Consider the following 18,549-nt stretch of genomic DNA (forward strand, 5'->3'; position numbering starts at 1 on the left):
TTATTGTTTGAGCTGAGGTTCATACAAAAGACATGCAAGTTCATGAATTAGCTTTTTAGCTTGTAGCTTGTAGCATTAGCTTAGGGAATGCTCTCAGCATCATCAAGGCCAAGGACATCAAGGACATTTCCAGCACAGATCCAGCCACTCAGATAAGTTTTCTTGTGTTTTAATCCTCTGTGTCTTTGTAAAAGTCCCAGAGCTGCTATAGCACAATCACAATACATGATCGGAAGGTCAGGGGTTCAAATCCCGGCTCCTGAAGGTGCCCGTTGTCGTTGTATCCTTGGGCAAGACACTTCAACCTCCTTGCCTCCAGTGTCTGTGTACGTTGGTGTATTAATGAGAGTGTGAATCCTTGCTGTAAAGTGCTTTGGCCTAATGAATGCAGAAAACGCTAATTATAAGTTGAGACCATTTACCATTTATTTAAAATACACACTGAGGTCATTCAGCATTATGAAAGCCTCCCCGTGAATCTATTATTTTTTTATTATAATTTGGAACTTATCTTGCATTTTGGACACTATTGTGCTACACATGAGTTCTACTACGTATTATATGGTGAACTCTGTATCACAATACGTATCAGTTGTTGGCAACACACAGCCCTACTCCATCAGTCTACCCCAGGGCATCTGTGGCTAGTTACAGTTTACCACCAGTGACCGAGTATGGTGTGAATATCATGTCATTGGGATACTGTGATACTGTGTTTACATTCTCCGTTGATAAACTGGATACTTGAGTGCATGTAAATTAAGGCACTATATTTGCATTACTCTAATTAATAATATTCACTTTTCAAATATTCACAATTCAGGCATCAAGGGTTTAAACCCATTTGAATTGTGAATATTTGAAAGTCTGTGGGAAAATGAACAGGACTTTCTGTCCATTTTTGCAGTGCAGTGGGATGGGACGGAGCAGCGGCGTTAAATTATTGAACGGTCTGCGCAGATGACAAACGACTCCTGTTAAACATAGATTTACAGCGTGGATTCAGGAGCACGTGCTTTCCATACAGACGCATTATCAAAGATTTAGGAACACGTGATCGAAGGCCACAATTCAGCCCAGGTTTCACTTAGACTGTCTTCAGCCCACGCCGTATACAGGAGGGTTACAGGAAAATGGTGATCCGTGACATTAAGCCAATAAACAACAGAATGACGGCACGATCGCCCTAAAAAAACATTTGACTTTTGTTGGAAGACTGTATTTCGTTTCTTGATAACATCTAAACAGAAATCTAAATACAGCAGATTGCTGGAGAGAATGTGGGGAAACATATTTTAGTCTTGCCCATTCATTCAATCCATTTGGACAGATATCATTTCTTTAGCATCAACTGCTCTTTCAATCTGTTATATCTGGGATGTCCTCAGGATCAACTGACTGCAGATGTTTTACTTTTGAAAATCTTTTTGACATCAGCAAAGAAGGCCATAACAAAATGCTGGTTAAAGAAATAGTCTCTCACACAGGGGCGGATCTGGAGGGGTGGCACAGGGAGGCATAATAATAATAATAAAGGTCTTGCCACCCCATTGATGTCATGTGATGTCTCATATCTGCTCTAGAAGATACTTGGTGCTTACAGAGGCTCACTCTCAGTACTTTATTGACAGGACAAAAAATTACAACAACTTTTAAAGCTAAATAATGAGCCAGGTGCCAAGTCCTTTGGCCAAGATGATGATATTATTATTTGTTTTCTTTCTTCCAAAAGTTAAAATTTTACTTGAGTTATAAACCCCCTACTTATATTTAGGACAATGCTGCTATTTGTATATAATTTTGGAAGGCTCAGCCTGCATCTAGACGGAAAAATGGCCTTGTGATCAAGCAAAATTTGCTATAAACGTTCAACATTGTAAAAATGTGTTGCCACCCCAGAAATGATCCCTGACCCTGTTTGCCACCCCATGACTTTTTATTCTTCATCTGCCCCTGCTCCCACACGGAACATTTCTACCTCCATCAGAGATAATATAAAACTCATAACTTATTGCTTAGGTCCAAGAGGAGATAGGAAAAATCAGACTGACTTCACAAACTATGACAGTACTCATTCATTGAATTGTATATTTATCTTTCTGTCATTTGTATCAAAAGAATCATCCTGTGACATCCTATGTTTGTAGAAACTGCAACTCAAGTCTACCAGTCTTTTCTTGGACTAATTCAAACTAAATACAAAGAAAAAGAAGGGGCTTAAACATGTGAACTTCATTGATAAGGTTTGGAAAAGCCTCGTGTCATTTAAATGTGCTTTGTCCACATGGGCACAGGATACATAAAGTACTTCAAATCCAAAGAGCAGTTATTTGATGTGAACTCACAGATACTTCTTGTTCTCATACACGTCGTGCAGCTTCAGGACGTGCGGGTGTTCGATGAGCTTCAGGATGGCGATCTCCCTCTCCACCTGTACAGACACAGGAACAAACAAATACTGTACGTTAACAAGCCATAACATATAATAATAACCTTCTTTAAACAGATGAGTGTTAAGTTTACAGCAGTGGTTCTCAACTGATATGGCATCGGGACCCACAATCGAACCAAATACAACTTAGACTTGTAAAATATAATGCAGAGATTTTAACAAACTCAAGAAGTGATTCTATAAACCTTATCTGTGCGTAAATATTAATATAAATGTTTAGGCTCAGGGCCCACTGAAAACAGTTCCAAAATCCACTTTTGGCCCCGACACACCACCCACTGGTTTAAAGGCACACTGCGTAACATTCTACTGTTGCCAATACCAAACATCCTCCTGTCACCAGCTAGACACAGAAAAAGCTGTTTTTCTGGACTTAGAGGAGGACCTAACCTACATATGTGGCTGCCTTTAGCCGACATCTCCCAAATGAATAGGGAAGACAGGCGCAATGCTAATGTACGGTGAGGTATGTTTTGTCCTTTTCATGTTTTTATGTCATTTCAACCTGAAGAGACTCACAGAGACGGACTGCATTAGGAAGTTTTATTGAACACGAATCATGATTGGGGATTGCAGTAATGACATGGAATACATGGTGTTGATGGACGAGAGCCAGAATCTTCCCCTGGATCCTGGACACTGGTGGTGGTAGAACGAGACCCGGAGCGGCTGGTCGAAGTGATGAATAAAGGCTGCAGGTACGTCTTCCAGGTTGAATTTGCGCTGGAGCTTCATTTCTGTGGTTTCTTTATCATTAACGTCTACAAGATGATGTTTAGTGGCCCTTGGGACGTGTATCCGACCCACAAAAAGCAGAAAGTTGACTGACTTTGAGTTACCATTTAGCTCAAAGACACTTTTAGACGCTAATTTGCATCTAAAGTCAAATCTGTAAAGTAAAGCTCTGTACATATAATAATGAGGCTTTGGCCCAAATGTGATCACTGGTTGACAACAGCTGCAAACATCTGGGTCGTTTATAATTTGTTTGGTGCTAACAGCTTTAGGAAAAATACATTGAGCTATCCATCCGTCCATTTTCTTCCACTTTTCCGTTGCCGGGTCGTGGGGGCAGTTGCCTAAGTCACATTGCACCAGCCCCCTATGGCTCCTCCTGCAGGTGGTGGGCCCACAGAAGGACATTGAGCTAATCTCTGAAAAATCTGCAAACATTAGGATCAAACGCTGCTTTTTATTTCTAAGGAGGAGCCGCTCACAGGAAACATTGGTCATTTTTTAAGATAAAAGGAGATCAACATGTGGATCATATCCTAAAAGGATACGGAACTAAATCATTTTTTTCCTTCTGCTTCTTGTGCAGAAATAATGTCCATAATGCACTCCACCTCAGCCCCATATTGACCAAAACAGCATCCGAGATCAGCTCTCTGCCGTTTTCCTTTCATGAATGCTGCAGTTTGGACGTTTTCGCGATCATACAGTGAATATTCGTGCAGTCCTTAGTGCGATACTAATGGGTGCGTGGGTTCAGCTGTGTGAGTGTCGCTCCGGCTGTTCCCATTCACAAAGGACACGAAGGGGGCGGGGCCAATCGGAACACGCTCCTCCAGCTGAGAGAACCAATCGGAAAGCAAGGAGATGAAGTCAGCGTTTTCAGCGCCGGACCCGTGCGGAATAAAGAGAGGATGCTGATGACCGTATTTCCAGGTTTTTTTTTTTCTTTGGAAGTGTTGCCAAATAATCCCATTTTCAGCCGTAAATCACATTAGGTATAACAAAGAGGCAATGACTCTCCAGCTCCGAAAATCACAGGCTGGATTATATTACAATTCCTTCCAATGTTTCTTTGGAAATGTCCATTTGCATGTTTTCTGAAGATGTTTTAAGCAGGTTTTCGGTCAAAATCAATCTTTGGAAAGGACACAAGCACCTGTTTTGGTGTTTGTGGCACTAAAATGTTGTGTTTGACTTTCAGCTGTCTGTGGAAACCTATAGAAACGTGAACAAGGGCATTGCACTTGTGGGTTTGGCAGATCTTCCTTTCGCTCACACAAAGCAATGCGGATGAATGCCCTCATTCCCTAGCAAGTTTTTAGTTAATGTCAACTTTAAATAGCACATTTAAAGTGATAGTCTGTAAGTGTACATGTTTTGCAAATGTTATAAAATGTGCAAAATGAACCACCCGGTCTTGCATTTTGATGTAAAGTAAGTAATAATAAATATTTATTGTTTTTTGTAAGGTCCGTTCTTCCCAGATCTCAGCAACTAATCAGAGTCTAGTCTCCTCCCACGTTGGCCAATGAGACAAGCTTTTCCTGTGAACCAGCCTGTCAGGTCCAATCAGGAGGGAGGGGGAGGAGCTTCATCGTTTACTTTTGACAATCCTGTTCCTACTCTCTTCATTTTGCAAACAACGAGGGCTTTCTGAGTAAAGAGGGGAGGAATTTGACTGTAAGCGACAACGATAACGATGATGAAGCCATATTTTCGCAAAACCATCAGAAATATTGAAAAATGTGCTGCAAACAAATCTAAATTTACATCGCTTTAACAGACTACAAAACAAAAGGGCAGAACACATTTTCCACACCTTTCCCACATTTTCCCACATTTTCCGACTACAGGCCTGATAAAGTCCCGGTTTGGTCACGGCTCAGTCCCGGGAAAGAAAAGAGGGCACTGTGGCATTTGAAACCCGCCCACACGCCGACATGAACTGCATTTTTTGTATTGTACATTGTATTCATCCGCAGTTGGACATTGTTGCTTTACTCTGGAGACCGGCGACTTAATGCGACGGTTCCACTGATTTGCATAATATTATCATCAGCGTCTCATCATCGCTACGCAAAGAGGGCCATCGAAAATGCCGCTGGATAAAAAATCATCAAGTTCCCAAAGCGGAGGACATTTGGGGGAAGTGACAATCCTGGAATCTGAAAGTTTACACAAACATAAAGTGTAACAACAAGAAGTCTTTTAGTTTTTGAATAAGCAATTTATAAGTAAAAATATTTCATCTTATCTCTAATTTTTGCTATTTCCCCCCTATTTTTTTTCTATTTTTCTACTTTATTCCTTATTTTCCCCCCTATTTTCCCCAACTTGTTCCCTTATATTTTTCCGAATTTTCCATATTTTTCCCCTATTTATTTCTTTATTTTTTCAATTTTTTCCCTTATCTTCCCCAATTTGTTCCCCTATTTTTTTCCTAATTTTCCCCAATTTATTTTTTTTATTTTTTTCTAATTTTTTCCTTATCTTTCCCCCTTAATTCCCCTATTTTTTTTTAATTTTCCATATTTTCCCCAATTTATTTCTCTACTTTTTCCTTATTTATTAACCATCTTCCCCAATTTGTTCCACTATTTTTTCCTAATTTCTCCTATTTATTCTGTACTTTATTCCTAATTTCTCCTATTTATTCTCTATTTTTTCCTAATTTCCCCCTATTTTTCTCTCTATTTTTTTCCTAGTTTCCCCCTATTTTTTCCCTTTAGGCTTTAGTGGATAAATCTGGTTAAAAAAAATGTTTCCTGGGAAAGGTTCACGACCCCAGGCCCAAAGTCGTTGTAAACAGGGCTAACATGGACTAACGCGGACCTCGGTCTTTCCATAATGTCCCTGTGCAGACTGGACCTCCATTGTGTGAGGATACAAAAAAAAAAAAAAAACGCCGCTTCAGCCAATCCTCCGCCTGTCTCCATGACGACGTGCCCAAAATACCACGCAGGCACACACACACACAGATATCTGAGGCAGAGGGGGCTTTCTCTGTGAGTGCTGGGGAATCCCTCTCCTCCCGCCTCCCCCCCCTCGTCTCTCCATCTCCGTCTCTCTGCCTCTGCCTCCATCGCTGCTCCGTCTGACAAACATGACGCAATCTGTTAATGCGCGAATATGCCGAGAGAGAGTGCGCTTTTATCATGATTACTGAGGCCGGAGAATCAGCAGCCCCCCCACCCCCGCACCGCCCCCCCTCCGAGAGCTTTCATCCTCGCAATAAATGGAAGTGAATGATGGAAAGAAAGCAAGAAATGTCCTAGAAGTCACAAGCAGGCAAACGCAGACCCCATCCAGGCAAACGCAGACCCCATCCAGGCAAACGCAGACCCCATCCAGACAAACGCAGACCCCATCCAGACAAACGCAGACGCCATCCAGACAAACGCAGACCCCATCCAGACAAACGCAGACGCCATCCAGACAAAGGCAGACCCCATCCAGACAAACGCAGACGCCATCCAGACAAACGCAGACCCCATCCAGGCAAACGCAGACCCCATCCAGGCCAACGCAGACGCCATCCAGACAAACGCAGACCCCATCCAGGCAAACGCAGACCCCATCCAGGCAAACGCAGACCCCATCCAGGCAAACGCAGACCCCATCCAGACAAACGCAGACCCCATCCAGACAAACGCGGACCCCATCCAGGCCAACACAGACCCCATCCAGGCAGACGCAGACCCCATCCAGGCAAACGCAGACCCCATCCAGGGAAACACAGACCCCATCCAGACAAATGCAGACCCCATCCAGACAAATGCAGACCCCATCCAGACAAACTCAGACCCCATCCAGGCCAACGCAGACCCCATCCAGGCAAACGCAGACCCCATCCAGGCAAACGCAGACCCCATCCAGACAAACGCAGACCCCATCCAGGCAAACGCAGACCCCATCCAGACAAACGCAGACCTCATCCAGTCAAACGCAGACCCCATCCAGGCAGACGCAGACCCCATCCAGGCAAACGCAGACCCCATCCAGGGAAACACAGACCCCATCCAGACAAATGCAGACCCCATCCAGACAAATGCAGACCCCATCCAGACAAACTCAGACCCCATCCAGGCCAACGCAGACCCCATCCAGGCAAACGCAGACCCCATCCAGGCAAACGCAGACCCCATCCAGACAAACGCAGACCCCATCCAGGCAAACGCAGACCCCATCCAGACAAACGCAGACCTCATCCAGTCAAACGCAGACCCCATCCAGACAAACGCAGACCCCATCCAGGCAAACGCAGACCCCATCCAGACAAACGCAGACCTCATCCAGTCAAACGCAGACCTCATCCAGACAAACGCAGACCTCATCCAGACCAATGCAGACCCCATCCAGGCAATCGTAGACCCCATCCAGACAAACGCAGACCCCATCCAGGCAAACGCAGACCCCATCCAGGCAATCGTAGACCCCATCCAGACAAACGCAGACCCCATCCAGGCAAACGCAGACCCCATCCAGGCAAACGTAGACCCCATCCAGACAAACGCAGACCCCATCCAGACAAACGCAGACCCCATCCAGACAAATGCAGACCCCATCCAGACAAATACAGACCCCATCCAGGCAAATGCAGACCCCATCCAGACAAACGCAGACCCCATCCAGACAAACGCAGACCTCATCCAGACAAACGCAGACCCCATCCAGGCAAATGCAGACCCCATCCAGACAAATGCAGACCCCATCCAGACAAACGCAGACCTCATCCAGACAAACACAGACCCCATCCAGGCAAACACAGACCCCATCCAGACAAACGTAGACCCCATCCAGACAAACGCAGACCCCATCCGGACAAATGCAGACCCCATCCAGACAAACGCAGACCCCATCCAGGCCAACGCAGACCTCGTCCAGACAAACGCAGCCCCCATCCAGACAAACGCAGCCCCCATCCAGGCAAACGCAGACCCCATCCAGGCAAACGCAGACCCCATCCAGGCAAACGCAGACCCCATCCAGGCAAACGCAGACCCCATCCAGACAAACGCAGACCCCATCCAGACAAACGCAGACCCCATCCAGACAAACGCAGACCCCATCCAGACAAACGCAGACCCCATCCAGACAAACGCAGACCCCATCCAGACAAACGCAGACCCCATCCAGACAAACACAGACCCCATCCAGATCCAAATGCCAACGAACCATGGATCTGAAACTGGGACCTGACTGCAAGATTAGCCGTTGTATTTTGGTTGTTTTCTTGGAAAAACCTTTAGGGTACGCTCATACTTGACATCAAAACAGTACCGTGGTCTTGCTTGTTTGAGGAAAGTGGGGCAGACAGACAGGCACCTGCCGTTTTTGCTCCGTGGATTCATGGATAAAACACAGCCCTGAGCGAACACCGTTTCAACAGCATTGAGACTCCTCAAAAGGAAGCACCGAACCACCAGCAGAAAGAAGCGATCTAAACGCACAGCATTTATCTGCCTATCGCAGGGGTGTCCAAAATATAGGCTTCAATATTGAAGTGTACACAGAACGAAGGGCCACAGATCGGTGGTCAATACTGCAAAACCTTTGACTAGGTGTGTTTAGCAGAGGTTCAATTGCGCCACACACCTTTATTTATGCTTAAAACCTTAATCATCATCAAATCAGGGTCTGGTGTAGCAGAGAAATGAAAGTTGAAAAGATCATGGAGCCTGCTTCAGTCTGGACCAGCATTTTATATATTGGAAAATGCCAATTTGGTTGCAAGGAAGTGGCGCAACAGTTGATTCTTGGAGAGACTGGAGTTTGCTTCAATGAATAGTGCTCCTCTCAGTTAAAGCCACTCTAAGTGATCCCTTTTGCGGACCAGCATGGTTGCATTCCCACAGTGCATCGCTAGATGCGTCACTGTAGCAACAGAGAGGCAACTTTTTAACCACAGGAGACCAGCGCTGCACCTCCCTCACCTCACAGCACACCCCACGCCTCACCTCACCTGCCCCTCACCATGTCAACACAAACACTGCAGAGATTGCAAATGTTTGAAGCAGCAGAAGCCGCAACAGTTAGCAGCTAACAGTTTAGCAGGTCGTAAACAGATAAACATCTGACAAGATTAAATAGATTTCAACTGCATCAGACGCAGCTGAAATCCAATATCAACAGGGAGCTGTCAGGTCTTTTTTCCCCCTCCTTATGATTAAAAAGCACTGGAGGCTGAGGCGTTCAAGTGTTGCAGGGAAAAAAGCCCTGCACTGTAAACTTAGTTCTAAATGGAAGTATTATGCAAAAAAAAAAAAAAAAAGAAAAAGAGAGACTAACATGAAAGTTGCAGTTTAGCAAATAAATGTAAGTCTCAAAATGTTTACTTTGCTACATATTTTATTTATGCTGATAAATGTGTGTTTCAGTGAGGGGGGTGGGGGTGGGGGGATAGAGCAGGGTTCAGTACTGACACCTACTGACACAATTTTTTAAAATGATGTAGCTTAGTGCAGCTTTAAAGGTGCACGATGCAACTTTTTCTGTAAAAAAAACAAAACATAAAGGTTAATATCTTTGCCTATTTGACCTTTCAGTGACCCAGTGGCGGTGTGAGTGGTTAGCATAGCGCCATTGCTTTCCTATGATGCTCCAGGATCAGTTTTATATCAGGTGTTCTAAGGTTTCCTTTGTGGTTTTCTGAATGGAATGTATACCAGAAACCCTTAAAACCCTTGTTGTGCTACTTTATGTTGTGCTTTAGTTTCAAAGACTTGTTGCAACAAAACGACAGCGCTGTGGCTCTTACCTTCATGAGCACTGACTCGCTGAGCTTCTCTCTGTTGACGATCTTTATGGCCACTTTCTGATTGGTCACGCAGTGGACGCCCAGCTTCACCAGACCTGACGACAGAAAACAGAAAACACAGGTCATTCACCCCTCTGTTCACAGGCGCCCATTTGCGTTTTGGGGAAAAAAAATCGAAATGTGTCTTGTTTTTTGGGGAGATTAAAAGCGCAATGAAAAATCTCCGGCTCGCTTAAAACATCATAAAAGAAGCATCGTATAGGGAAAGTTTCTTTACTCTGAGATTAAAACTAGCACAATATCTCCACATTGGACTTTAAACCAACAGGAAAAACAACAAGAGCGAGAATTTAACCCACAGACGACCACAGAAGTGTACATTCGAATTCATTACTTTTGAACATCTATTATAAATCCCCTAAAGACGACGAAATGTGTGTCGAGGTTACACCCCCTCACTCCCCCCACACTCCAAGATGGCCGCCCCCAGCTGTGTGTACACGCCGGCTAATAAAGTATTCATCTTTCTGAACCATCTCGACCGGAGTTTTTTTTTTTTTCCCCTAACGGAGTGAAGGGGAGGAGCAAGACAAGACATGGGCTCGGAAAACAGGTCAGGCCTCCGGAGAGAGAGGGGGAGAGACGGAGGAGACAGTGAAAGCGTCACGATGCGTTCGGGTTCAAGCAGGAAGAACATCGGGGAGTAAACTCGATGACACGGGTAGATACGGCTGACGTTAACAGCGGTTTGGCAGAAGGGTTAGGATTTCTAGAAGAAACTGGACACATTTGACGCCTGATTTCTCTCCATATATTTTACACGTGGTTAATTTGGTTTTCGAGATTGCAGATTCTCAGCACTGACTCGTGGAAAACTATCAGAAAGCTGCAGTTTTCGTACAGCGGAGTGAGTGCGTCCTCAAAAGCCACATCTCCCTCTGTCAGTGCTTTCACTCACTCTCTGAAAGCACACACTAAAGACAGAGCGGAGCATAATGCAAGGGCCCCGGGGCCATGGGGGCCGACTCTCCGGCTCTGTGTGGACCGGCCATGGGGTCGACGAGGCTGCACTGTAGAAAGTAACCACTCCGGCTCAAATGACTTCAAATCAGAAGCTTGGGACCATGAAACGTCCGGATGGACAGAGCACGTGTCACTGTTTATCTATGTCCACAAACAATGAGGAGCCAGTCATATTGAGAAGGAAAAAGAAAAGCAGCATTGTAAAAGAGGAAGGTTGTTCAAAGCAGTGTTTACCAACCGTGGAACTCAAGAACTTAGCAGGGGGTACTTGGAACTATTTCAGATTGAAAAGGAAATTTAATATTATTTTAACACACTTTTGAAAAAGAAAAGCTATATTTGTGGCTTTGAGATCATTTCAGGTCTATTTTGAACACAAATAGTCCTACTTTTAAGTTTAAGGTTAAGGTTAAAGTGCATATGACAGATTATACCATGGTCTGGGTGAATACTCGATTCTGATTGACTGGTGGGGGCCAACAGGCGTATATTATTTTTGCTCCGCTGCGGGCATCGCCATAGCAACGCATAACTATTGACAGTATGCAATGGACTGTCAATGATAACACAGCTGAATCAGAAAAACGCTTAATTTTACGTTTTTGGCCAAAACAAAACGTTTGATAAATGTTTGTAGAGGAGAGTGAGCAGCTAAATTAGCTACTGTTAATAAAATATGAGCTTTCCATTTCTATTGAAAACGGTTAAGGCACTATTCATCATTTTCAGACGTAAAATGATCCTGCATTTAAGCATATTTGTCTGGATTAGTAAAGTCAAACATAAAAGTATCAGTTGGGGGGGCCCAGGTGTGAGCGACTCCACCGCAGCTGTTTCCATAAACAGTTGAGCTGGTTGAGCTAGCTAGCTAGCTTCCGGTTAAACAGCGTAAAAGTGAAATAACTCCTGCCCACGAGTGCCGCATATCGGTGTTTACTTCCACAGAAAAGTGCCGGGTTAGTCCTGTTGTGTTGTGATTCTGTGCTGATGTTGTTTCGTTGAGCCTGACTGAGATCCTCGTAGCAGCGAGAGAATGGCTCGCTCTGACGAGCGTTCAGACAGTGTAAGCCCATAAAATTGTCCCGATAGTTTGGCATATTTAGCGAGTTTAGTAAATGAGAACAACATTTGTTATGTTACGTTTGTGGGACCATGGTATAAGTGGATTTAACAGCTCAGAGCCGTGCATTCGACGGTTATAATGTACGACCTGGAGTCAAGAACACCACGACGTGCAGCGGAGTCTGCATTTGACCCATTCCAGATGTGGAGCCACGCTGATGGTCAGAAACACCAGGTTGGAGTATTCACCTATTGTATATGTTTTTAGTGGTAGGGGAAACCGGAAAACCTGGAGGAAGCCTACACAAACACGGGGAGAACATGCAAACTCCACACAGAATGGCCCCGTCCAGGTGGGCATTGAACCTGGGACCTTCTCGCTGTGAAGCACGAGTGCTGACCACTGTACCACCTGTCTAAATAAACTGCACCAGCCTTGAGAGAGGGGGTCCATGGATCACCACTGAAGGGTCCAAGGAGTAAACAAGACCAAAAGCTTTGGAACCACTGGTTCAAAGGTCAACAATAAATAGATACAGACGGCATTGGGTCAAACAAGGGGGTGTGGCCTCGCAGAGGGAGAAGGAAGTACGTTTTGGGAAACACCATTTTCACTCTTTTTAGCCATTTTCTGGTGGAATATAAGCTTATTTATCACATCCAAATAAGGTCAAGTCTAAATCTGGTCCATATGGATGTTTCACAGCAGATGTAGTATAGTCTTAGCTAGCATTAGCATGTAGCATGCTTATTTATGTATTAATGGGCTGTTGGAACCACACTGCTCCTCTCTTTGTATCTTGTGTCTTTATTTATTAACTATATTCATAATTAGGCATCTGTTAAAGCAGTTTTTCCATAGAAAGTTTCGATTTTTCTCCCCTTTGTTTTCCCGGGTGTGTACTTATGTTCCTCAGGTCCTCCACTCCGATTGACCCGGGAACTGCGGACCTGACCAAAATCTGTAGATTAAGAGAAAAAATACCAACTAGCCTATTTCCCTCTCTCTTGCTCAAGATAAACGCTTGTCATTTATTTAACAACAATTCCACATGTGCTAAACCATTGGCTAAAACCCTTTAAACACTGGCAAACATTGAGCCTATAATTGCCTAATTACGTTTTGTAAAACAGAAACCTATTTATGCTATAATATCCTTTTTTTTTAAATCACACTTGTAATCTTTTGTTTGTAACCACCTCTCTGCTGCACAACTGAACACTATCACATACGTTCTCTATTTTCGGCTGTGCTCTGTGTCATGTCTGATATGTTTATTCTTTCACTTTGAACGAACACCCGACCTGGGGAACAAAGAGTTGACCCCGTTTTCCAGAGACGATCCCAGAGGTGCCTGTGTCTGTATCTATGAACAAAGCTGAAAATGTAGCGAAGATTAACAGTTAACCGAAATGGATAGTGCAAAACTGTCTTCAATTAGGTCATGGTCCATCAAAAGTATGCAATAAAATTATAAATACACATGCAGTTATACACAGAGGGTTAAAGCGATCGTACGGCTGCTGTACTGAAAGCAAAATGGAAGCAAACTAAGCCAAAACAGAGTTTAGATTCTGAAATCCCTTTTGTGGACTTTTTTCTTTTTTTTTTCTTTTTTTTTTTACAGTGAGCGGCTTCCTGTTTCACGTCACGAAGATGGTTATTTTTAGCCGCCCTTTCTCCGTCCCCTCCGACCGCACTCAGCTGGTTCTCCTCGGTCATCTCCTCTCCTGAGTCCGTTAAAGCCACACGGCGGAACAGCGACGGCACGAGAACAAGATCACCGGTGAAGAGGATCCACACGCTCGGCCATCTATGAGCAAAACAAAGCAGCCACGTCTCCATGGCCACCGACTGGTGATGTCCCACTCCCAAAAGCCCCGAAAGTCAGGCCTGAGGAGAGGCTCACAGTAAAGATGTGTTCAGAGACTTTTCACCAATAAATGCCTGTATTTGTATTTTACCTGGGTGAATATTCACACAGTATGGCTTTAAAACGAAAAAAAATCAGTTTCCAAAAGCGAAACAAAGATTTTTTTTTTAATCAATAATGCAAGGCATGTTGAGCATGTGGGTTGGATACTAAAATAGAACTAGAAATGAAAGAAAGGGGGAGCGAAAAGGGCGTTGGAGGAGAGAGTGTCTTGTGGACGTCCGCCTGTGACTGGATCATGTGACCGGACTGAGTGAGTCTCACAGTCATTACGCTGAGAGGGACATACTATACAGCACTTTATGTAACAGGACAAACACTGTACAGGGAGATTATAATAGCGGAGAGTGCCGAGGGTGAGAGAGAGGAGGGAAGACCATCGTCATCATCATGGAAATCGCTTGAACACGCATTGCTGATGGGTTACGTTCATGTTCTCGAAGCTTCTCTGTAAAAATCAGATTTAATCACTTTTGATCAATCGTGGTTAGGCGCAGTTGATTGGAATGCACTCATTACGTTCATTAGTAATACAAAACTCACATTTCTTAAACAAACTAATAACTATTTCACAACCTTATGTGCTACAGTTTGTAATTTGTGATAAAAGTTTCAGGTCCCATGTGCTCAAGAAGGTCAGAAATCTAGGTGTAATCATGGACTCTCTGACCTAAACTTAAACAGCCACTTTAAATCAATAACATCAGCAGCGTTTTACCATCTGAAAAACAAGATCAAAGATACTGAGCCTGATTTTCCGCCTGGCGCCAGGACAGCGTTGCTCCAAGTGCGCAGCTCTTGCCCTGTGTGACTGTGCCACGGGTGAGAGTGCGGTTTAGGGCACTGGTTTGAGGGTGTGGTTTATTGAAAAAAGACAGAGACTGAGGCTTGGTTTATTAGGCTACAAGCAGCTCTGAGCACTGCCTCATGTTCTTCCTAGAGACTAGATGCAAGTTGGTCATTTTATGCTCACTACTGCCACATCAGGTCTTACGCGTAGCTGCAGGTTCTATATTAAGCTTGTGCAAGTAACAACTTTTTGAGTGACAGTGCAGGATTTTAGAGGCAGTTGTGGTGAATAGATCTGAGCTCATTCTACACATTAGCACCTGGCTGGAACATGTGGGGGGAGGAAAATACATAATTTTAACATTTTTAAACTCTGTTTTGTCCCGTTAAGCCACATGTGTCAAGGTCAAGGCCCGCAGGCCACATAAGGCCTGCAAGATGATTTAATGTGGCCCTTTGAGGAGCATGAATTCCTGAGCATGTCAAAGCCTATTCCTGTGCGGAGTTATGGATTTCTAAAGAAATAACCAGTTTGCTCACTCCAGCCACTAGGGGGCATCTTTAATTAAAAAAGGACAGAATTCCACACGTGTCCAGCAGAGGGCACTGACATAATTAGAGATCAGGATATAAACAGCATTTTATAACCACGTGGTAAATGGCCAGTCTGCCCCAGGGCGGCTGTGGCTACAATAGTAACTTACTGCCATTGAATGTGGAGTGAATGAATAATGACTTTATGTAGCACTTTGAGAAACATGTGACACAGGCTGATAAAGCTCAGTAAGTGTAAGATGTTGTTATTTATGAGGCCACAGTCCTTTACAATATATGCCGCCCACGACCCGTCGTAGGAGCTGAATTTCGGCTCTCGACCCAAACTTGTTCCCCTGCTTTAAGCATTACAGGCTCTCACAGGTCAAAAGTAAAACTTAATTTATCCCATCATGAGTCAAACACTGTCCGTGTCCGGCAGACGGTCCCGCTGCGGGGTGGGTCCATTGGCCATGGGCAGAGCTCAAGAGTAAATATGTTTCCTGGTTGCACTGGTCCATCCATAAACTTCAGTCAATGAGCTCATTTGATACAAAACTAAAAAGATCATCTTTTTGAAGAAAGTAGTTTATAGAAGATGCACAAAAAGAGTACACCCAGCCTGTTTGTGTAATATGAGTATTGACTCTGAACCCTGTTTTTAGGATTTCCTCTCACCTGCTGTCCACTGTCCACTCACTGTCCACTCTTTATATACTCTGGTCCCACAGTTCTCCATTTTATGAGGAGTTTTCAACTGGTCTGACTGTGGACGGTGAATTGATGAAGCAAAAGGTCACTCTTGCAAAAGAGATTATTAATCTCAATGAGTTTTTTACCTGGTTAAATAAAGGTTAAATAAAATAAATACATGGCTTGAGTTTCTAATTGTTAAGTTTTGGCAATCAATCCTGCTTGAAGAGAACATTTAGACGTGTCCTGATGTCCTGATGCACCTAATACTTAGACCAGAGATGTGTCTGTCCAGCCCACGTACAGCCCAACACATTTGCCTCAGGCCTGGAGCTGGAAGATCTCACAGTGCGCTCTTCTTCAGCAACAAAGTCTACGCTACAGTCTGCATTCAAAAGCAGACTTTGAGAGACTAGTCCAGCAGGTCAGACTACTGTAAAGGTCTGTCTCTACCAACATCCAACGCTGAGTCCGGCTCCGACAGAAAGGCACTTGAAAGCAGCATTACGTCAGTCTGTGCGACCCCATTGTTCTGCTGCATGACGCCCGCCAGGTCTGTTCATGAAACACGTCTTTGAAAATGAAAACATGTGTGATCCGAGCATCGCCGGGAACAGCACGACGGCTCACGTGAGTGTTTTATTTTACGCACACGAAGCGTCCGTGACATTTAAAAGGGAATTAAAAAAAACAACGCGGTTAAAATAAGGCTCGAAATGTCACTCTCCTTCTGTTTCTCTGAGTCCGGGCCAGTGAGACCTGCTGCGAGTGACATTTACTCAGAGCCGCGGACGACAGGAGCCAGCACAAAGGATTCTGGGAGATGGAGTTTCTGATACAAAAGCGGCTTTTTTGATGAGATATCGAAATGTTTACACGCTGCAGGTGAATAGGAGAGAAGATGTCAATCCAGAGATATCAAGTTGGGTCATGTGTTCTGCAGTTCAAAACTTAGGGGTATGAATTAAATATTAAAACATCTTCAAAATATTGTTGGGTCCAAGACTGGGAAGTGTGGAGTCTGTAGGAGCGACTAAAGTGGAGATGTTGTTGCAAGAGTGGAATGAAAACCTCATTTGGAGAAAGCGGATCCTAAAGTTTTGTCTGCACATGTGCCTGTGTATATTTCTCCCGTCTTTAGCCGCTGCTGTCTCTTGTAGCCATTCTCCTGCTTCTAACAATCTGCTGATAAAAACATCCATAAAACCCGATTTAGACTGTATTTGTGTGTGATAAACAAGTTTTTATTCCGCCAGAAAATGAACAAAAAGAGTGAAAAATTGCCAGAGGATGTGGCTGCAGTCGATGGAGAGTCACTGGAGCTCCATTTCTCCACAGGAAATGACGTAAGCTCCACAATTTTTCCCCGTGACACATATTTAAATGAATCACTCTACTATCTTTAAGGTTGGGATTAAGGTTAGTTTCAACTAGCTTAAGAGAGCGTTGTCCTGCTGAGGTGACATCCTTTCCGGGAGCTCCGCTGATCATGTGCCCCTCCACTGCCGCATCCAGACTCTTCTCAAAGATGGTGTTTCCCAAATCATGCTTCCTTCTCTCTTGGCGAGGCCACGCCCCTTTGCATGACGCAATGCCGTCTGTATCTATTGAGAATCTTTGGGATAATAATGTTGGAGACGGCTTTGTGCCGGGGTCACACTCTCCCATCATCAACACAGGCTCCACTGCGAATGTGCTGGAATCAAAGCTAAAGGCAAAAATAAAATATTTGAGCGTTTGACCTTTTTTTTGGTAGTTATGTTGTTTTTTGGGTGTCTGGCAGTGTTTATACAGCCCAATGTGACAACAGGAGTTCCCTTGAATGGTATAAGTGTAGAGTCTGTATTAGCTGCAAAAGTGACTTTGTTGACTTCAGTCCACAAAGATGGAAAGGCTGCTCTGAAAGAACATGTCCCTGTGTGCATTAAGCACCATGGACAGCTCCACAGCTACAAGTCCCAACCAACAACTTCCCAACAAGAGACAGAGAATCAAAACCCGGCGCAGTAATCGATATTGATATATATATTTGTACTGCGCAGTGTCCTGGCGTGTCCTCCCTGTCAAACGGGGACATGCGGTGAGTGGAAATCCGGAGCGCCGAGTGTGGGTGTGCACATATTGACGCGCCCTAGAGCCAGACTGACATCTGGAGCCATTTTGGAAAAACGTATTCACAAAACAGATGATGTTTAGGAACAACGTTTCAAAAGACGAGTAAATGAGCCTCTAGCCCTCCGCCTTAACCAAGCGCATTTTCCTCAGTTTGCCTTTACCCAAATCTAAAAGCTTCTTAACCAATGTGTCAAAATAGCCACAAAAAAGAACAAGGAAAACACAACAAATAAAGCAACAAAAGAGCGACAAAGAGGCAACAAAAATGTGCCGGAAAAGCAACAAGACTATTAACACATTGAGGGCCAAAAACTCTCTCTTATGTTTCTCTTAGTTACGAGTGAAATAGATGACGATCAAAAACTTGTGAAGAGTCAGGGCCGTGGTGTTACGCAGCGAACAGCTGTAAAGCCGACACTTCCTCTCGCTCTCTGGAGCGCGTTTGACAAAGCAGA

The 18,549-nt window shown here is 44.3% G+C and overlaps 1 protein-coding gene across 4 annotated transcripts in view; it reads right to left on the bottom strand.

Moving 5' to 3' along the window:
* The window catches only part of LOC306961930 (serine/threonine-protein kinase BRSK2-like), an 86,506-nt gene that overhangs the window by 42,136 nt on the left and 25,821 nt on the right, over positions 1-18,549 (bottom strand). For all 4 annotated transcript variants that reach the window (XM_079554898.1, XM_079554897.1, XM_079554900.1 and 1 more), the window contains exons 2-3: positions 9,945-10,039; positions 2,346-2,431 (exon numbers count right to left, since the gene is read on the bottom strand). In XM_079554898.1, coding sequence (XP_079411024.1) covers positions 2,346-2,431; positions 9,945-10,039 — 181 coding nt within the window. The remainder of the gene's footprint in view (positions 1-2,345; positions 2,432-9,944; positions 10,040-18,549) is intronic.

Source organism: Gobius niger (genome assembly GCF_951799975.1).
Source record: "Gobius niger genome assembly, chromosome: 4".
Lineage (NCBI taxonomy): Eukaryota > Metazoa > Chordata > Actinopteri > Gobiiformes > Gobiidae > Gobius > Gobius niger.